The 22,564-nt window shown below is 41.3% G+C and overlaps 1 protein-coding gene across 1 annotated transcript in view; it reads right to left on the bottom strand.

Moving 5' to 3' along the window:
* NXF1 (nuclear RNA export factor 1) overlaps positions 1–22,564 on the bottom strand; it is a 42,918-nt gene that overhangs the window by 5,716 nt on the left and 14,638 nt on the right. Inside the window, exons 2-13 of the mRNA XM_083165580.1 lie at positions 10,341–10,539; positions 8,794–8,938; positions 8,161–8,244; positions 7,893–7,997; positions 7,632–7,709; positions 7,454–7,523; positions 7,288–7,376; positions 7,015–7,122; positions 5,126–5,235; positions 1,939–1,975; positions 1,699–1,767; positions 1,559–1,614 (exon numbers count right to left, since the gene is read on the bottom strand). Coding sequence (XP_083021706.1) covers positions 1,559–1,614; positions 1,699–1,767; positions 1,939–1,975; positions 5,126–5,235; positions 7,015–7,122; positions 7,288–7,376; positions 7,454–7,523; positions 7,632–7,709; positions 7,893–7,997; positions 8,161–8,244; positions 8,794–8,938; positions 10,341–10,539 — 1,150 coding nt within the window. The remainder of the gene's footprint in view (positions 1–1,558; positions 1,615–1,698; positions 1,768–1,938; positions 1,976–5,125; positions 5,236–7,014; positions 7,123–7,287; positions 7,377–7,453; positions 7,524–7,631; positions 7,710–7,892; positions 7,998–8,160; positions 8,245–8,793; positions 8,939–10,340; positions 10,540–22,564) is intronic.

The raw sequence follows: 22,564 nt of genomic DNA, 5'->3' as shown, positions 1-22,564 counted from the left end.
ACACAGATTTGAACACACATTCTTCCTATCCATGTGGGCCCTAAGGCCCCATACACACTGGGTGACTTTCATGTGAAAGCTGCTCAGCATGAAAGTCGCCCAGTGTGTACGGGGCATCTGCTGGTATTACCAGCAGATGAGCGAAAGAGTGGATGGCTTTCCATAGCCTCCTGCCATGGAAACCCGTCCACCCCTGGAGAAAATGGTTACTATGTACTGGGCGTTTTTCAGCCAAGCTATTTTCCCCATCATCGTGCACAATACATGATGGGCATGATCACCCAGTGTGTTAGCTTCAGCTAACCTGGCAATAGGTGCCCTAAGGTCTGTTGTCTTTAGATGCTAAAGAGGAAAGGTATTTAAAACTTCTTTTTGGACCTGAAATTTTGTGTCTGCCATGAGCCTTGGCCTACTTTAATATAGGAAAATTGGGCGGCTAAAACAGGACATGCGTCGGGTTTACAATTAAGGAAGAGCACAGCTGGCGTCAGAAACCGTAACATCTTACAGCTCTAGTGACAAACTATCAATTAAACGGATATCAGGCTAGGCTGGGTCTTCCCCTCCCAGCCAGAAGTATCCTTCAAGTTAGGCTCTACCTCCGATTCTACCTGAGTGGAGGGAACAGAATTCGAAACACGCCCAGGAAAGTTAACAAGGGGTTGGAACTGCTCATTGGTAGTCATGGCTCCAGCAGATATTACTAGTTTATTTATAGATGCACACATCAGAAGTCCCCTGGCACATGGAGCGAACTTCTCCAGCTGGGAATTGGGTCTGCAGAAACGCACAAGAATTTGGTATTTAAAAATAAATCCCTTTCTATGAATCTACGGGGGACACTGGAGTTACACCGGGTTATAGACGGGTGAAGTCTGGCACTTGTTTGCTCATCTATACCTCTCCAGCCTCAGTCAAGATTAACCCAGAGTTCCAGAACATTGCTTGACAGAAGAAATTTCTGGCGAGAACATCAACCCTGAAACGGAGCCTGTGGCAGGATGCTGCCTACCCAGCCCCTAGGATTATATCGAAATTGCAGCCACAATATGAAAGGCCAGCCATGCCACACTGGGCATATTGGAAGCAGTCACCGATGAACTGTGCAAGCAGTCAAGTCTTAGCAGGCTACCGATAAGCTCAAATAACCTTGTCGCAGGCAAGTTGTGTACCAAGTAATATCAGTATAGCAATGCCTGTGGAAGGAGGCCGCAGCAGCAGAGACAAACCTAGTTGAGCTTTAATAGGAGTGCATGCTGAAGCACTGGTGGGCTTACTACGGGCTGGGGTACCCCTAACAAATAGGCGCCACTAGCAGGAGCTCATTGTCATTCCATCTGGATCCCCCTTATGTAAGTTTTAGAAATACCAGCAAATAACTTAATAGAAAAAAAAAAGAAAAAGAAAAAAAAGGTTTGAAAACCAAACAACATGAAAGCGGTAAGCAGAAATGATTTAAGCACAAATAGCAAAAAGAGGAAAGGATTGCACATATAGAAAGAGTGGCGTGTAGGCAGATGTGTGTGTATTGAGTGCAGAACGAACAAGGTCTACTCACTGTTGAAGAAACCGCAGCACCAGTGCTTTGACATCATCTGTAGACAGGTAACTGCCCTAAAATAAGAAATGGACGATAATTTGTGATATAACACCACATGCTGGCTGCACTCGCTCTAGTAGTAGCAGAAATGAACTCGCCTTGCACGGAGGAAGTGTTGTGGGAGTTTCTAAGTCGAATGTGATCGGTGGAGGAAGTTCATTTCCATCCTATGAAGGTATGATAAATATGAATTGCAAAAGGTAGAGCAAGTTGAAGGATAAAAGGAAAAAGGATGTGACAGTGAGCAGAGGAGAAAGTTATTTTGGTAAAAGCAGAGTCATAGCACATGGAATATATGAGACAAATGGACACAAACAAAAAAAACATTGAGGTCTCACCAGCCGCAGTAGTTTAGGAAAACGTTCTCGCATGACACTATCATCCAGGGCGGGTGAAATCCGCAGGTCGACAGACAAACAAAGACACAAAAAACGTCAGTGCCAGTAAGTAGCAACCCCCAACCCACACTCTGTGCACCACGTTCCCATCACCACCATACCATATTCTTGTCCTGAGGACTGGTGAAACATCTCTGCAGGGGAAATGTGCACGTGCAGCCTTGCGGTCTGCCTCTATTTATGCAGGGCAACGGTTTTTAAGCACTAGGGAATGATGTCTGTGTGTATTTCTATTACACCTGTCTGTCCACCTTGTAACTAACAAGCCAGTTATTTCTATTGTTTCCTGACTTCATAGTGCTAGGAGGAAGGCTCTGGTAACAGCAAGTGCTAGGAGGAAGGCTCTGGTAACAGCAAGTGCTAGGAGGAAGGCTCTGGTAACAGCAAGTGCTAGGAGGAAGGCTCTGGTAACAGCAAAAAGGATTTCACACGTATTTCATGTCCGCTGACATCCGGACTCCCATTACCTTTACCCCAAATGTTCCTACCAATGACTTTATATGCTGCAGCCATTACATCTAACAAGGTCAGCAGCTCCGATCTAAACTTATCTTAGTTCGCTGACCTATGACTTCATCCCAGCTGGGTCATACCATAAGTACCATGCAGGGGAGAAACACATGGGCTAGTGGGTTGTACATATTATACTGGTTAGTATGGTGCATTACACCAATGGATAGAAAGTCATTAATGGCCTCAATGCCATGTCTTCATAAGCTTTATTTAAAGGAGCTTTTTACACAATGACAGATATGGCATTATAGATTTGGGATAGTAATACAAGGAGAACATAGTGAAGTTATATTCACCTGAAACTGAATAATGAGATGAGGAGAGGGTAGAGAAGAGAAGAATGTATAGGAGAGAAGTCAAAAGAAAATGATGGATATGATTATAGCATGTCAATGGATGTTGGGAGAGGACAAGTGGAGGAGAAGGAAATACTTGTTGCAGGATGGTGTAAGGAGAAGGATGATGTGGAGGGAAGAGACAACAGGTACAGCCACCGTCAACACTAGAAATGTCTATGCCATAACCAGCACCTTAAACTAATCCAACTTCCAGCTCCTCTACATTCATTTTGGGCCAGCTTTACAAAACGAGGTTCCATGCCGAGCAACCCATATTACACTTAGAGCTCATCTCCATGGGTGCCCCACTGTGTAAGGACAGGAGTGCAATTTTTCCAGCGTTCCTTAGGGCTTGCAGCCCACACTCCTGGCAGGGAGAGAACAGATCACTTGAGTGTTTGAGATAGGGGGGGCAGAGTTTAGACTTTGTATTTTAGCCGCCTCCTGCAATCTTCATCTTCTGGTGGCTGTTCTCAGGTCTGCCTTAGGTTGCTCCCGCTTGGGGAAACTTACCCGTCATAGACCTAACAGCCACACTGCTGTGCAACAGGAGGGGTTGGTAAGTGCGTATGCTGTGTGAAAGGGCATTCAAAGGGATAACAAAAGGATTACATATTTCTTCTGCTCGGCTGGGCCACAGTATGGAGTGCAGGGCACGAGATGAACTCATCGCCACAAGGAGAGGAGCAAGAAGTTGGTAAGGTTAGCACCAGTTGGGGACAATTATCTGTTGTACGGATGTAGGCTGCACCATATGGAATAGGTAAAGAATGAAATGCATAATGACAAAATATGGGAAAACAAATGTGGGAGAGGAGAAGAAAATCATGAAAAATGGTGGAGAATGTGAAAGAAAATGAAAGCAGAAAAGCAGACACAGGTGGTATTGTGGAGGTGTGTTATGGATAGAGTGTGAGAATGAGAAAGTACAAGACAAAGGATAAGAAAAAGGGAGGTACATAATCTGGATATGCAGGTGATTAACATTAGAGGATAGCACCTTTCCATTTACTACAGGTACAATAAGTTCCTCTTAGAGCCAATTAATGGGGGGGGGGGTGACTATTAAAGTTCCCAGCAAAGCAGGGACAAAGCAAAGGGCAATGCCACTTCTCAGATAATGTGCCAGCCTCTGCATGGATCCCTGGTGACAGCCTCAGCATGGGAAGAAGCAGCAAGTGGTGTGTAATTTAGCTAGCCGGCATAACAGAAATCAGGGCCAGCTCATACATTCCATGTGTATAAATACAGTATTGCAAAATACACAGATGTCATTGGAAAATCTTAATGGAATGCCATAATTAACTAATTGTATATTGGATTCTATAAATGCATGGTGAGAACATATTTCAATTAAATTCTGCTCACCACACTGTATGTGGACCCTAAATAAATATTCTTGTTTCATTCCTCAATAACACCTCTACATATGTGGATTCAATGGTTGCCATACCCATCTTGGATGTTGGTCTTCCCATCTCTCTGCAAGTGTGTATCACCAGTATAACAGCATGGAAACTGCATTTAGAGCTCCATTTTTATAGACAATACAGTGGCTTTTTGCCAAAATGTGCACTCCCGTTTTATTACCTATATTATTTCAAGTTGGTGAAACCGAAATTAACGTGATCATTCTTACATTGTAAAAAAGGTGAAAAGTATAGGGGGAAAAAAAATGGACAAATCAGTCTGTACCCCCCAAAATGCTTAATTGACTTTGGATAAGAGTACACAAGTGTGTAAGAGGTCATTTTACATTTTTGGGACGTGAATGCAGTCAGATGGCTGTTATATGCATTTTTTCCTAAAATCTGAAAAGCTTTTCACGCAAAACTAGAGGTGCACTAAACCTGAGCACGCCCACTTACAATCTTAAAAAAAGCACCCCAATATACCGGTCCCATACCTCGAACACTATTTTTACAACATTTTCTATTTTTTTCCTCCAAATAATGTAAATTGGCCAATTAAAAATAGTGACAACTTTAAAGTGCCTAATTAGGCATGGGGGGGGGGGGGGGGGGGGGGGTTGTGTGTGGGGATCCCCATTTTTATTCTTAAAATAGGGTTTTTTCACTACTTATCACATATTCAGTGTAAGTGAAATTAAATTTGTGAAAAAGTCCATGGAGCATTATCAATGTTAAAACATTGCTGCTAATTTATGTCCCCATGCTGAAAGCATCCTTTGCTATGAGACACAGGTAGGACTGCAGCAAAGTGCTAGATCATCAGTCACATTTCATCTAGGAGAAGGTTCGAACAGCTAGACTGACCTGATGTATACTCTCTGGTCTTTGAAATTGTTGCACAGTGGGTTCCCTTCCAGCCACAGCATTTCCAGCTTCAGACCTTTGATCTTGTCTAGCTCCTTTTCAGACTTTAACTGCACAAATGGGAGAAAATGAAGACATCACATGCTAAGGAAATTCTTTGCCAAATGCATCTGTACATTGGTGTGCAGGTTGCTCTGAGCCGAACGCATTTGCTTTTTTTTTCAGGCAGAAACTTGATGGGACCAACAACATGTTCTTACCTGTCAAATCATCCTCTTGGAATCCATAGGAGACAGTGTGGAAAATGTGTTAAGCCTGGAGAAGAGATAAACTGGAGATAAAGTGAAAGGAGATAAAGCACCAGCTAATGAACTGTGTTTGAAATCAACAGTTGGAAGGCGATTGGCTGGTGCTTTATCTCATTTCACTTTATCACCACTTTACCGCAAGTTTTCTCTTCTCCAGGCTTCATACATCTGCCCCAGTGTCCCTTATGGAGTCCAAAAAAAATATTTTACAGGTACAAAAAAATATTTGCTCTTTCATCCATAGGGGAAACAGACATTACATTGGTAAATCCCAAGGGGGAGATGCTCTTGAGCTGTGATGAGAACTCTTCATTGTTGCTGTATACGCATAAAATGGGATAAATGAACGTATGGGCAGAGGACCATGGGGTTGCTTTACAAAGCTGATCTGCAGAGGTGCCATGTCTAGCTGCCCAAGAAGTTCTCAATGAATTGGAGGAATTAGTCAGCACCATATCAAGAGAAGGTAGGTCTGCCATAGTCAAATGGAGCAGTCTGGGCAATGGGTACACTTAGTAGACATACAGGACAAAGAATCTGTTTTACAGAATTCCCTTAATTGATGATTGACCTGAGAAACTGGAGCCACGTGTATCACGGTGCTGCCCGACAACTTTTATTTGCGGAGGACCCATGGAATTGATAAGATTGGAGGGAATATATACACATGAATAGAAAGGGCCATCGGACCGCTAGGGCTTCACCAGCAAATTGCCAGGATCACTGGTGTGTCAGCATTTGATGTCTATGTTGAGATGTCTGGCAGGCCCCAGTGGAGAACCAGGGGCTCAAAGAAGTCTGGGTGTAGGGCCCACTCTCGTAAGTAAAACCCTGGCGGCTTAGAAATTCCACTTCCCAGAGGAGCTCCCTAAAATGTCTGAGCTCCTCTAAGCACCTTTCACACCTTTCACAGTGCTTTCACACTGTAACACAGGTATGCTGTCTACATTCACAATGTCAGTTAAAATGTTGACATATTAAATGTGATTGCCTAGAAAATGTACAAATATAACATTCTTTCCATGGCAATATTAAGAATATCAACTTAATATTCTGAACCCCACTTTACCCCATGATTTTACTGTGTACCCCAATGGATGAAACCGAAAAGAATGTGCAATAAGATGATGCAACACTGAGGGTTTAATTCTCCAAAGGATCAGGCTGTGGAAAAGATGATCAGTAAAACATTGGGATATGGGATATATTCACTAAGACAATCTATGATTCTTGCCGTAGAAATTAAAATTAGAATATAGGAAACTACTATTGCCATCTTAAACCCTCCAAAGGCCCAGTTTAGTAAATATACCCGTAATCTTGGTGGTTTATTAATTTATCTTGTATTACATTTCATTTCATATGCCTCACTTTATGGTTCACTCAAACATTTTTCTTAAATAAAATGTCTTGGCTTCCCCAAAAACTACTACAGAACAGAAAAAAAGTTTACTACCCTTAAAAAAAAAAAAAAAAAAAAAAAAGATAGGCGAAGGACTGTCTGTCATTAGACACGTTCTAGAATGATTCGAGAAGACACTCCACATGGGTAGACCATTAGGGATGGAATAGAAGACTTACCAAGTTTTCCGACAATTTGAGAATCTTCAGATTAGGGGCTTTGAGGTGAATCTCCGACATATAGTCCAATTTATAGATTTTGTTGTTACTGAGATCCAAGGACAGCAGCTGAATAAATGGTAAACACGCAACACAACAGTCAGATATAACACCCGAGAATACACAAACAATTGTATCATCACAACAATGGAATGGTCAAAATGAATTCTTCCTAAAAATCGTTCTGTAGAAGTGATTACATACATAAAAGTAAAAGAAAATGCATATACCAACCTCTGGTACATTTTCTTCAATGATTTGTAGCATACTTAGCATACAAGACTTCCTGTTCAAAACCAGATACATTTGGTTTGCAATCAGATCTATGATGGAAACACAAGGATAAGTAACAGAAAATATAGGGCAGTTGTTTAATGGGGAAAAAGGTTTGTGTAAGTACCTGGATCTGTACGCAATGAGCTCATGTCCATAGACTGCTGAGCTCCATCATATCGCTTCTGCATGCAATTCTGTGGGGTGGAAGGGACAGTCACACAGGGCAGCCATGGTTTTGAGGACACAAAGTAATCAACGTTGATAGACATACATAAAGAAGAGTCAAAACACATCTTACACACCTTAAAATGTTCAATTTCCTCGTCAGTCATATCCTTTGGAATGACTGGAGGTGGGCACGGACGAGTCAAAATAGTAATCTGGAAATCAGACAGTATGGCTTAAAATATATAGAACTAATGGTCAGAATACAATTCAGTTATTAATTTCAGAAACTCTATAGATAAACAGAAGCTGCTGAGCTACCACAGGACTACGAGTACTAGGAGAATCATTCATTTGGATCACTTCTGCTCCAAAGGGGAGGGGAAATGACTTCATACCTTAAAGTTTTCTCTGTCTGTCAAAGTCCGTGAAATGTTTTTGAAAGCTTTAGCCACAGCAGAGTCGTCCACATAGAAATGGGCCCGAGAATGATCACAATGGTACTATGTGCAGGAACATATAAAAACCACATCAGATAATGCAAACACAAAATAAAAGCCATAAAGAAAAAAAACTGGATTAAAAAGAATGGAAACAGGTGCAGAACTGGAGTGTTTAATATTGTTTGTCTACGAATATATATATATTAAAACAAAATAAACTCACCCCTACAGGAGTAAATGGTAAGGTGCAGGTGGTTTTTAAGAGGGTTATCAGCCACTCCTGAGTATACTTTTTCCCGTGAGGAATCTGATTGTGGAACACAACAAAACAAACAAAATTAATGCAAATAAAACTAATTGTAAATAATTGCACTAATCAAGAACAGGAACAGCGCTTTACAGAGAATATTAGAACATTCACATCAGTCCCTGCACCAGTGGAGCTTACACTCTATATTCCCTACCACATGTAAACACACAGACATTCTAGGGTTAATTTGGTTGGGAGCCAATTCTCCTACCAGTATATTTTTGGATTGTGGGAGGAAACCGGAATACCCGGAGGAAACCCACGCAAGTACGGGGAGAATATACAAACTCCGCACAGTTAGGGCCATGGTGGGAATCGAACCCATGACCTCAGTGCTGTGAGGCACTAATGCTAACCATTACACCATCCCTACTGCCCCAATGTAAATATATTTGTTTACTTTTAGAAACAATAACCTGTATGTAGATACGGAGCCTCTGCTATAATTGGTACTTATGGGTTCCTGTGACTTGTATCTGAGCATTGAAGAAAATAAAAAAGACCAATGAGAACAGCCACTGCCACACTCTCATGCATCTCACTTACCGTTACTTTGAACCAGTCACTTTTTTCCTCTCTAGCATCTGGTCTATCATGGTGAAAACTGCCCCTGGGTGCACTCCCATGAGAGCCCCCTCTGTCTCTTCCTGGTCTGTCATCCCTTCTCCTCCCTCCGCGGCCATAAGGCGTGCTGCAGAAGAAAGTTTGAAATACTGACAAAATATACATACAGCAATACAATTAGCATCGCACTGCCATTCTTAGGCACAATGTAATATTCCATAGTTTCTGGTGCACAGGTAGACAAAGTGATTCTAATTGGGGTCACTAGCAAGTGTCTGCATCACTACTATACAGGTAATGTCCCACTTTTCTACTATTTATTAACAGTTTCTTCTATAGCGCATACATATTCCATTGCGCTTTACATAGGAGACAGTGATACAACAAACTGGGTATTTACAGACAGTCAAAATGTAGGAGGGCCCTGCTCGCAAGCTTTCAATCTACTACTGCTCTGTTTGGTGGTTAAAGACAAGCGCCCTAACCATTGGAGAAATAAAATCTGCCCAATCAGCAGCATTTGCTGCATAGGAAATGCTATGTTGCACTGAAAACAGTAATGAAGATGCAGCTGCAGTTTTACATTGAATATAGCTGCAGTCTTGCACTAATTGAAGTCTTGAATGAAGTCTTGCACATGACGCATAATTTTAATCAGCTGAAGCGAATTGTGCATCATATTCACTCTGCTTTGCGAATAAGAAGGTATTTAACAAACAAAAAAAGTTGCAATAAAGACACCCAATGCTACAGTCACACAGAGCACACTCGTTATGTATAACGTGACTTGTATCGCATGGATGATAGATGTATGTGGACACGTCTATACATCAGATCTGCCAAATCCTTCCGTTTGAACTCCTGACAGGAAGTAGGGTAAAAACTTCCACTCTACAAAGAATAAATTGTGCTATGTATTACCCAAGGTTCCAATAATCAAAACATATTTTAGGCAAAAAATGGTCTGAAACTTTATGCAGGACTGATGTATGCTGTATTTGCACCTTTGAAGACACAGATCTGATAGAATTCATGAACTATGATAAATCCATGAACTATGATAAATCCTTAATAAGTGCTGAGTTTTAAAAAAATAAAAAAAGTGGCAGATTCAATTGTGGTGTGCACCACCTGCTGGCCATCTAAAGGAATGTGTTTATACTGGAGCTATTATTAGTTTTTTCCTCTGGTAGACACCCATTTGACGTGTCAATCACATTTCTTCTTGCGGCCTCAAGAGGTATCAGAAAAAAAGTGATTAAAAGTCCATAGTTTAGGTGCCTGACTCTTGAGAAGCTCAAGTTCTTAAGGAGTTTAGCTTGCGCAGCTAAAGCCGGCATTGTAAGACACCGTAAGTGTTAACAGGCCTCAGGTCAGAGCAACAATTAAATAGCTCCAATAGACGCCCATTGCTATAGATGCCCAGCAGAGGGCACAGGAAAAAAATTGGCCACATAGACTTCAACTGGAAGAACTTGAGCCAGAAAAGACACAATACTACACAATACTAATGCTCTGGCTGCACTCACAATCTTAAACGGACAGAATCATGTGCATCACTCATTGGCACATCTCCATCTTCATCGTCCAATCGGGAGCGAGGATTAGGTGGGTAACTTCCACGGTTACGATATTTCTGAGGACCTTCACTATACATTTTAGCCCGGAAGGGACCACGGCCCTTTCGCTTCTTTACGAAATATCCTGCACCAGAACGATCATCATGGTCTGAAAACAGAAAGGTTGGATAAGGTAAGAAAAAGCCTTAAATAACATGGCACCTAACTTCTTTGATATAATCAGATCACAGAAGAGACTCATGGTGTCTGTTTTTCAGCATGTGTTCTATACTATAAACAAGGTTGTTGTCAAGATTTTCTGTTTATACGGTTTTAGTCCAATAGTTTGTTTTACTTGCACAGGCCGGCCATGTAGCATACTACTTACTATGCTTGCATTTGCCTGCCATACTACCTCCTATACTTCTTATTCCTCTTCTTTCTTCACCATCCCTGTGACCCACTTCCTTCTTACCCCAAATTTAACCTACACTTCATTGTTTCTTCCCTGGCTGGAAAAAATTCACCTCTTAAGAAACCTGCATTCAAGCCCTGGATGGCAGGTAATGCAGGTTTCTTAAGAGACTAAACAGTACCTGAATGGCTGATGGACCATGTGGACCATGTGGCTCACTACACACGGCTCACTATTATATTCTCCCCTATGCCAGTATTAAAAAAAATAAAAATACCCGAAAAACTCATCGACCTTGTCATGTGTCTACATTTTTCATGTTGACCCTATCGAAATTAGGCACGTCAACCTTTTGTTGTAGACCTATTTACTGTTCAATAAATATTCAAGGGCCGTGCTTCAGAAAGAGGGGCGTGGCCACTCAAATGGGGAGGGGAGGTTTGAGTTAGTGTACCACACCATATACCCCTTATACAAGTTATGCAACACAATAGTAGATAGTAGGCCAATATGCAGGGAAAATGTATGAACGTTCCACACTGCCACTATCTGCTTCACCAGCAGCAGGCTAGTGAAGCCCTCTCTCAACAGCAGGGGCAGCGATGTCCCTGCTGCAGGCTCTGGGCTGTGCTGGAGATCTCGCGTGAGTAGCGAGATCCCATGCATGTCCAGTCCAGCCAGCTGGGGGAAAGGAGACATCGCCGGAGGGGTGAGTCTGTGCTCCCCGCTTCAGCAGACAAGATGTTAATACATCTGGTTGATGTCACTTCCCGATTTGCCTCATTAATGAGGCAAAGTAAGAAGTTTTATAGTGGCGTGCCACAGTTTGAACCAATATTCACATTATGCCACACAGTATGAGCCAAAATTCACAGGATATAAACCAGCAAAAAAATATATAAAAGCTGAAAAACAGCCTCTAGTATCATGCCGTTATCAATCATATTTGCAGTTCCTCTCTCTCCCTGGGCACAGATACCAAAGCTCCCCTCCCTCCTCTTCCCTTGGAACCAGAAAACAGCTCCTACAAAGCTCACCCCCTCCTGGACCCAGATAGAAGCTTCAACTCCCCTCTCCCCTGAACACAGCAGCTTCTACAACCCACAGACCCTTGCCCCCATGGCAGCTTGCAGCATTTCCTTCCTTATAGTCATAGTTTTTACTCCTCCCTGGGCACAGCCAGCAGCAGGCATACAGGGCACACCAGCTAACACCCACCAGTCTGGTGCGCTAGCATCAGTCCTGTACCATTACCGTTGTTCCTTGGCTAGGCACTGCTTATTTCAAATTAGCGCCACTGAGGAAACCTAGTTCCCATCACTGGGGCAGCCGGCCGGGAATTCTTTTTTGACATCAGACGCTAGGCGGCACCAAAGCGAGCGTGTAATTTGAGTGGTGTGCCGCCGTTATACACTCTTGTGCTGTAGCTCCGCTCCCGATGCCACTCAGCATCTGTCGTCACAAAGAAAATGCCACCCAGCCACCCCGTGACAAGAATAAGGTTTCCTCAGCTGCACCGCATGCTGTAGCGCAATGACAAACAGAGTCGGGCCGTTTGTCATTGCTATCTGGTGGGTGGCAGCGGGCCAGACCGGATCAGTTACACGGGCCGTATGTTGACTACCCCTAATCTAGAAACTGTAGATCTATCAACCGAACCAGACCTTGGTTAGCCTCAAAATGGTTCTTCTCCAATAACCTACCAGTTACAGTGTGCAGTATGGAGGTATTTTGTTATTGAGTATTCTGTCTTTTGTATATGTGATCCACTAAACCGTATTGTAATAAAAAAAAAAATAATAATAATTAAATCAGATTTAAAATAAAAAATTATTTAGTCTGACATTATAATTCCTATTTTTAGACTGCAATATAAGTTTATTCTCCCAGGATAGGTGTGTGTGTGTGTGTGTGTGTGTGTGTGTGTGTGTGTGTGTGTGTGTGTAGGATATAGCTTACCAATCAATAAGTTTTATTACTTCCGACACCAAACTAGGTAGACCTGTAAAAGCCAGATATGCTTTGTGTACATGACTTTATAAACTCTAGAGGAAATGCAATTGGTAACCGGTTGTAACTGGCCGGTTGCTGCTCACAGGTGCAGCAGAAATGTGTGAAAGTTCAAGTATTTGGGCGCGATAACAGGACTTTGCACAGGTTTAGCTGATTTACTCGTCCAGCGACAAGCATGATAAGTAATAGTTACGCCCCAATATGCACAATAAACTGGGAAGACTTAGTGGGGCCCCAAAAAAAACAATGAAATCCCTCCCTGTGAATGATACCTTATTTCATAAGGAACAAATTGAAAAGTGTGTAGAATACTTTATTAAAACAATTAACCTTCCAGTTTCAGAATTGTGATCTTTTAAACAAAGCAATGCCAAAAAAGATTCCGTATGTATCACACAGGATTGAGAAGCACCGAACCGCAGCCACTATATGATGGAAGTATTCAGTAAGCTTGAAAACAAACCAAAGCCATTTAACGGTCAGCACCGCTAGACTGCCAAATCCAAATTCTGTTTTGGTTCAACAAAGAGTACCTTGGACCACACAGATAGTGAATAATAGAAGGGACATACATTTTTAATACAGATTATTATAAACTCCACCTCACTGAATTAAGATAATTATGGTTTATACGTCATATAATCAGTGCCACAAAGCACAAATCATGAGGCCATGTATTTACACTAACTTTCTGCCCTCTCATTACCTTATGCACCACATTTTACCACCATGTGCAGCACATGCACAATATACCAGCCAGATGTCCTGCAGTATACTAGTACTATGACAATTGTTTTGTGGGCGCCCATCAAAGGAATGAAATTCTTTATGCCCCCTCCCAATATATCTCTGCAGCCTCAAGCCCCCGATTTTTAAAACGTTTTGGCAGTGTGAAAGCGGTATTAAAAGAGTGAGATATTTACAACTGTGCCTATTGAGAAAGTACTGGTGTAGCAAGGTCTATCCATTTTGTCTTGATACTAGTAGAACTGAGAAATGAACCTTGTCATATGGTTTCCTGTTACCTATTACCTGGTATTACAAGACGGCAAGTTCACAGGCTTGTATCCCTGTGCTGTGTGGGTAACAAAAAGTGAGTCACAGGCATATATCTTTGTGCAGGGAAGAAAATTGATCTCTCCTTGTCTGTATGTAATGAAAAAGCTAGTAACCTTTCTTACTGACATTATAATGCATTATGGAGTAAAAAACAAACAAAAAACCCTTAATGCTAAAAAGGTCAACGTTAAAAGTAGCAATTTTTAAGAAAGTGACTATTTACAGGCAAACAAGTGTAGAGGAAAATATTATCTGGAAGCAGGCATGCTTGATATATTTGAAAGTTTCTATAATGTCCCCCCTTTCCCTTCTCTGCTCTAAAGTATACATATTAAGATATTTTAGTCTTTCCTGGTACGTTTTGTGATGTAGGCCATGCACCATTTTAGTTGCCCTTCTTAGTTGTCTCTAATGTATTTATATCCTTCTGGAGATATGGCCTCCAGAACTGAACACAATACTCTAGGTGAGGTCATACCAATGACCTATACAGTGGCATTATTACTTCTTTCTTTCTACTGCTGATACCTCTCCCTATGCAACCAAGCATCTGACTTGCCTTCTTCATTGCTTTGTTACATTGCATCCCTGCCTTTAAGTCCCCTGAAATAGTCACACCTAGATCCCTCTCTTCCTCAGTAGTTTCCATTATAGTGCCATTTAAACTAGATTTAGTCTTTGGATTTTTGTGACCCAGGTGCATGATTTTGCATTTTTTGGCATTAAACTGTAGTTGCCATGCTCTTGACCATTCCTCTGGTCCAAGTACAGATCCCTGGGGTACTCCACTTGTTACCTTTTCCTCCTTTGACAGTTCTCAGTTTACTACAACTCTGTGTTCTGTCCTGCAAACCAAGATCTTATTCATTCAACTATCTTATTTTTTTTTTTTTTTAATATATTCTTTATTGAAAAATTTTCGACATGATACATACAGCCAATACAGGACAAGACATACTAACAAAAAAAAAAAAAAAAAAAAAAAACAACCACCCCCAGGTACATCCAAGACTAACTTATCCATGATTATTTAAAAAAAAAATATATACATAAAACCAGAAACATAGCATGCCAAAATTACATTTCTATGTTTGAGTGTTCTATCCAGTCTGGAGGATACCATCAGCTCGTATAAATTAGTTCAAATAATAAAGAACAAAAAAAAGAACTTTAGATTGTAATAGTGATATTTCTATGGTGCATGTTTTATAAATCATACGTGGTAAAGTCTACTAAGTAGCCGTGCGAAGTTGTTTATTCCTATTTATGTGCCCTTTTATCATTTCCAAATTTCCAATATGTTCAATTGTTTTTCCTCTTCTTTCCCCTTTTTTTCTTTTCTTTTTACTTCTCTATGTGTTTATATAATTATAATTATTTATTAAATCCCGTCTGTGTCTCCTTACTTACTAAGTATACCGAGTGAAATATATATATAAAAAAAAAACAAAAAAACAAATTTCTTCGAATATGTGAATATTTATTTATTAAAATCCGTCTGTGTCTCCTCGCTTCTTAAATATACCAAGTGAAGTATATAAAAAGAACAAATTTCTTCGAATATGTGTATCACATCAATCATTATATTTTAGTACCCACTGATACCATCCCTCCCAAACTGCATAGAACTTCTCAACTGCATTCTTTTTCATAGCTATATACTTTTCATGCTCAGCAGTAATATTAACTAGGTTGACCCAGTTCTTGAATTCCGGACCTGTTTTTTCCATCCAAGTTCGCGCTATAACTAGTTTAGCTAAGGCACACAAATTATTTGCCAGCACGTAACTTGTCGGAGTAGCAGGCCAGGTTCCAAGTATACAATTTACAGCTTGAATATGTACAGACGGAATGTCAATAGCAATCAACACTTCTCTGACTTTTTGCCAGAATTGAACCAGAGCATTGCACTGCCATAGCAGATGGAATAGTGTTGCGTGGTCTTCCTTACATTTGGGGCATTTGTCCGGCGTGTCTGCCGAAAATGTATTCAATAATACAGGAGTTATATAAGTACGATGTAATATATTTATTTGTGCCTGCTGAACTCTCAATGAATTTGTGGCCCGAGTAGGCGCCACCAGAGCTTTGGACCACAGGTCTTCTCCAGTGATTAATTCTGGAAGATCTTTACTCCATTTATCTCTTAGTTCGTGTAGCTCATCTAATTGAGTAAAGTTCAACAGGTACCTATATAATTTAGAGACTCGTTTCTCCGATGATATTTTATTTATGTAGCTCTTAATAGGAGTATTGCTAATTTGCATTTCACCATGCTTATATTGTTGGGATAGAGCACTTCTCAGCTGCAAGTATCTATAGAACATATCTCGAGGCAGATAGAATTCCCTTTGCAGCTGGTCGAATGATTTTAGAACATTGTCGCAGAACAAATGCCCCAGGTTATAAATGCCGAACCTACGCCACAGATTGTGTCCCCCTTCGTTCCTCAACCACTTCAATGATTCTAAGGAGAACAAATATATTTCTGGATCTTCTCCCTCAAATCCACTTATTTTATTGGTTTGTTTCCAAACCTTAATAGCTTGTATAATAATTGGTGTTGAGCTCTGTGTGGGTTTTTTATTCAGAATCACATGTAGAGGGGTAAGGCCCGGGGCCACAAAACTAATCATGTCTTTTAATTCCTGCGAACCCTCTTTTTCTCTAATCCACGTGTATAAATGTGCTAACTGCGTGGCCAAATAATACACCTTAATGTTGGGCATTGATAGTCCTCCCTGGTCACGATCTCTATTCATCACTGTCAATTTAATTCTAGGTCGCTTATTACGCCAGATAAATGAACTAATTATGCTATTGATTTTTCTAAGTATTTTGTCATTTATATAGATCGGTGACTGTTGGAATAAATATAGTAATTTAGGCAGAATGGCCATTTTAATCAGGTTAATTCTCCCTAATATAGTCAAAGGCAATTTTAACCAGCAGTTACACCTTAATTGGATTTCTTTTATCAATGGGTCTAGATTATATTTAATGAATTCCTTAGAGTCAATCGAGATAATTACACCAAGATATTTAAAGGTATTGGTGACTGGAATGGGTACATTCCCCCCAATACCCCTCAGATCCCCTCGTCCAACAGTCATTAGGTGCGACTTGCTCCAGTTTACGGTTAATCCTGAATATTGACCAAAACTATTTATAATCTCAAAAACTTTAGGGATATCCGTTTCCCAGTCTGAAATACCTACGAGCAAGTCGTCCGCATACAGCGACACCATATTTCGCTTTTTGGGGTTAATATCTTCTTTCTCTACTGATAGAGCACTCCTTAGTTGACAGGCAAGTGGCTCCATCGCCAATGCAAAAAGCATTGGCGATAGAGGACACCCCTGTCTTGTCCCTCTTGATAGCCCAAAGGAGTCCGATATATTCCCATTAATATTTATCCTTGCCGTGGGATCTTGATAGATTAAACACACCCAATTAATAAATCTTGGGCCAAAGCCGAAGGCTCTCAGCACAAGACGTAAATATAGCCATTCTATGGAATCGAACGCCTTATTGGCGTCGAAAGAGGCGATAGCCGCCGTCTCACCCAAATATCTCTTGACTTGCAAATATGTATAAACCCTTCTTAGGTTGATTGAGGTGGCTTTGCCCTTCATAAAACCCGTTTGATCTGGGTGTACCACCTCCCCAATCACCCTATCCAGCCTATCTGCCAAAATTTTTGAATAAATCTTGGCGTCTGAATTTATCAAGGAGATTGGGCGGTACGAGTTTACATCTAATGGATCTTTTCCACTTTTATGAATTACTGTGATTACGGCCTCCGTCATTGAACCAGCCAGTCTCCCTTCCAACTCCATTGCATTGAAATAGGATAGAAGCCGGGGGGCCAGCGTCTTCTCCATTTTTTTATAAAGTTCTCCTGGCAAGCCATCCATACCTGGGGCCTTTCCAGGAGAAATTTTCCTGATTGCGGTAACTACTTCCTCTAATTTTATAGGTGAGTCTAGGAATTCAATGGATTCAGGACAGAGACTGGGTAGTGCAATAGACTCAAGGAATTTCCCTATATCCATCTCTCCCTTGTCTAATTTAGTGCGGTATACCTCCCTAAAATGATTGACAAATTCCCCCATAATATTCATGGAGTTTGTTAGTATTTCTCCTTTTTTATCTCTAATCTTTGTGATTACGATTGGGGGGTTATCCAATCTGGTGAGAAAAGCCATGTATTTTCCCGCCTTATCCATATTTGAATATACTTCATGGGATCTTCTCACCAGATTGCATTGAACCATCTTTTGTATATAAACCACCCAATCCCTCTGGGCATCGATCCATTCTGATCTCAACTCGTTAGTTTTTTCCTGAAGGAATTTTTGTTCTTTCTTGGCCATCTGTACTTCCAATCTATTTGCCTCCTCTTGGGCAGACTTTTTAATTTCAGAGATTTTTTTAATCATGTAGCCTCTCAGGTAGGACTTAAAAGCATCCCAGACCCAGTGCCCAGCGGCAGATGAGGCATTCCAATCAAAAAAAGACTCAATCTCTGAAGATAGATTATTTAAGTTAGTAAAATGCGATAACCAGCTTGGATGTAGTTTCCAATACTGAAAACCTCTTTTCCCCTCTACATTCCATTTCATTAGTAACGGTGAATGGTCGGACACCCCTCTGGATTTATATTCTATTACAGATATATCATTTAGCATATTTCTGGGGACAAAAATCAAATCAATTCTCGAGAAGGAATCATGACAGGGAGAGTAATATGAGAATTCCTTGCGGTCAGGGTGTCGATCTCGCCATACTTCATGCCACCCAAGTTCGTTGACAAATGGTGCCAATTTAGAGCTGGAGCTAACAACATTTCCCCTGGTATTCCATCTATCTTTAAGCGGGCACATAATATTATTGAAGTCACCTAGACATACAAACTTACAGTCTTCTCTAGACACCATAAAGTCAACCGCTTTTTTTATAATATCAAGGGTGAACGGGGGAGGAATATAGACAGCAAGAATGCACATTCTGATTGCTTTTATCAAACAATCCAGAAAGACGTACCTGCCCCCAGTATCTATTTTTACCTCAATACATTCAAACGGTACTGCTTTTTTAATTAAGATAGACACTCCTCGAGAAGCAGAGGTAAAGGGCGCATGGAATGACCACCCAATCCAGGGTCTTTTTAAGGCTTCTAATCTCCCCTCAGCTAAGTGTGTCTCTTGTAGGCACATAACATCCGCCTCGTATTTTTGGCATTGTCGCAACACTAATGCTCTCTTCACCTTATCATTTAATCCCCTGACATTCCATGTCAGGAAATTAATTACATTCTTATTTGCCATTTATTTCTTTCCATGTCATACTTTCAACGTTATTACATATATCAAGTTCAGCCTGGATCATATATCTATATTGCTGCAACACCCCTGGCTTTCCTAATTCTTGGACGTACCTCAACAGACAAACACATAACATGTACCCCCCGTTCCCCTTAGCCCCCTCCCCCCACCCTGTATACCACCCACCAAGCGATATACCTACTCCCATACTCCCCCCAATCCCGTGGGGACTTCTAGCAATTATAGAGCCACCAAAGCACGGTGAGCTCCCTGGACCAACGTTCAAAAAAACATAAATATAATCAGTATATTCTATCGGGTCAGTCCTCCGCTAATTGCCGTTGACCTGGAATCCACTTATCAATCCACTTTGCCGCTTCTTTTGGGGAGTGAAAAAAGATTATCTCTCCATTGGCGATCACTCTTAATTTTGCAGGGTACATCATGGAGTATTTTATCTCCTTCTGGCGCAGTCTAGTTTTAACCTCTGCAAACTTAGCCCTCTCTCGTTGTATATCCAGTGGGAAATCTGGGAATACAGATATTTTTACTCCATTAAATTCAATCAGACCTTTGTTCCTGGCGAGTCGGAGTAATTTATCTCTATCCTGAAAGTTCAACATCTTGATGATAAAGGTTCGTGGTGGGGCACCTGGGGGTAAAGGTCTAGTTGGCACCCGATGTGCTCTCTCTATAACTAGGTGTTGTGAGAATGCTTCTCTCCCGAACATATCACATATCCAAGTTTCAATAAATTTCACCGGATCTGCCCCCTCTGAATGTTCAGGGAAACCAACGAACCTAACATTACTTCTCCGAAGTCGCCCCTCAATGTCCGTAATTTTACCCTGCATTTCTCGCACATGGGAGGTTAAAGTGTCGACTTTAGAGGTTAAGACCCGATTACCATCCTCAATTGTGGATATTCGAGTCTCAGTCTCCTTTACCTGGGTTTTTAAGTTCCTAATCTCTGCGCCCAAGAGGCTGACCTCTGCCTGGGTTTCTGATATTTTATCGGACAATCGTTGCTCACACCCTTTAATAGCTTCAAGGACCTGGTGTAAGGTTATATCAGGAGTTTTTGGAGCACTTGCACCTTTAACTGGTGTCGTTACTGGAGTAGTTGCCGCTGATGTAGATGTATTTACATTCGTGGTTGACCTTGCATATTTTTCCAGCCTTGCGGCCGCAGTCGCATTACTGGACTTCCCCATAATGACTGGAAGCCGATTTTACTTTTGCCCCGTATCTACAGCGGGGTTAGTTTGCAGGATATAATGTCCACCTTAATGTTTATCAAGGTCCAAACAAGGGTACACAGGTCTCCACCAGTTATTCAAATAACACAGTGAGCTAATCCTGAGAGGACAGTCATATACACTTTTACACTCAATAAAACTGCAGCCCAGTTTATCCACTTCACCTCAGGAGAGCACAAAAGTCATGTAATCAAATAAACATATAGTCAATATGAGTGATGCCCCTTGGAGCAGATATATCCAATGTGCCAGCAATATAATAGTATAGCCAGTCGTAGTACTTGCCTTTCTTCCGCCTAGTGATCTCAAGCAGGACTCGGTCTGTGGGAAGTAGCTCTGTGTAAATCTCGTACAGCCGCCGCAACAAATGCCCCTAGATAGTCACGGAGTAAGGACCAGTCAGCTGGGTTCTCTTCCACCACTCCAACTTCCCGCGGATATATGAGATCATTCAGCCAGGCACATAACTGAGGTAGGGAATGCACAAATAGCTCTCGATCCTGACAGGGCCTCTCTGGCTTCGGTGCAGGTGTTATGCTGCCGGTCGTTCTTCCTCCGCACTCTCACTGCCGGGGAGCCCGATCAAACGGCCGACCGTAGCCAGTCCTACCCTGTAGTTTTCTCCAGCCCTTAGTGTAACGATCGTCTCGGAAATCCAGCCCTCTCACTTGCCGGGGTTACCCGCAGACACCGTTCGCAGGGATCAGCTATCAGCGTCCTCGTGCATGCGTCCTCGAACCGTGTCTCCAGTGGATGACGTATCTTTAGAGTGCGACGGCTAACCACGCATCTACAGCTCCGGTTCCCAGCCTCTATTGCGGCGTCCGGATTTCCACGGCACAGGTTAGAGAGCCAGTATCAAGTAGCTATGCGGCAAATACTAACATGGCTCACGTAGGTTTTACGGATATAGTTCTAAATCTCAGGTAGGACCATATCTCCGATCTCTTGGAGAGTCCAGGGAGCTCCCTTCTCCTACTCACTCCCGCGCTGCCGTGGCTCCGCCCCCCTCGGGCCTCCTCATTCAACCATCTTAGAATCCAATCCCAAGCATGTGGGTTTATATTAAAGGAGAATGCCAATAAGCCCTTCTATAGGTTGTACGTCCATTAAACATTTTTATAAAATGAATCTAGAACTTTGTAATATGGGCTGGGGTTGTGGCCAGGGGTGGGAACATTTTGCACACCTTGTGGAGTTGGCTTGTGCTTTCCACCCTTTTTGCGACATGAAACCCTGATTATCTCTGTACTGGGCCTACTCGTACCCATTATTCCTAAATACTTCATCCTGCAATTGACCGCCAACAACACCATCAAACTATAGACTGGTATATATATATATATATATATATATATATATATATATATATATATATATATATATATATATATATATATATATATATATATATATATATATATATATATATATATATATATATATATATATATATATATATATATATATATATATATATATATATATATATAAAAAAAAAAGCATTCCTTCAGAGGTCACACGATACAAAATAGTATGTTATATCTTCAATACCTGCATCGCACGTCTATGTATTGCTCCATTTATGATGGATACATGTTTATAATATGCTTGAATTTTCAAATGGCCATCAAATGATCGAGCTTAGCTAACCTTTCCTCATAGCCCATCCAATAACTAAGCTAGACATGTTAAGGTTAGAAAAGAGTCGTTTAAGAGGGGATAGGATTATATGTATATAAAATTTTATTTAAGGGTCAATAAAGAGAACGATCAAGGTGATCATTTTACCATGAGGTCTGTACATAGGACACGTGGTCATCCCTTAAGGTTAGAGGCGATAGTTTCCTACCAAGCGAAGTTAGAGTTTCTTTACAGTAAGGGCAGCTAAGTTATGGAATACTCTGTCTGAGAAGGTTGTGATGTCAGAGTCAATGAATACATTTAAATCAGGTTTCAGCCCCCATACACTATGTGATTTGGCTCCAATTTTACCCGATTCCAGGAAAATTCTGAGAAATCGGGCGAAATGAGCCCAAAAAGCAATAGTCCAATCCAATGCACGGTCCAGTGTGATGCACATAGGATATCAGTGTCAGACTCCCTACCGGCAGCAGGGAG

The sequence above is a fragment of the Crinia signifera genome, chromosome 11 (genome assembly GCF_055691185.1).
Source record: "Crinia signifera chromosome 11, ASM5569118v1, whole genome shotgun sequence".
Taxonomy (NCBI): Eukaryota; Metazoa; Chordata; class Amphibia; order Anura; family Myobatrachidae; genus Crinia; species Crinia signifera.
Note: the sequence above shows the minus strand (reverse complement) of the source record. Positions and strands in the feature narration are given on the sequence as shown.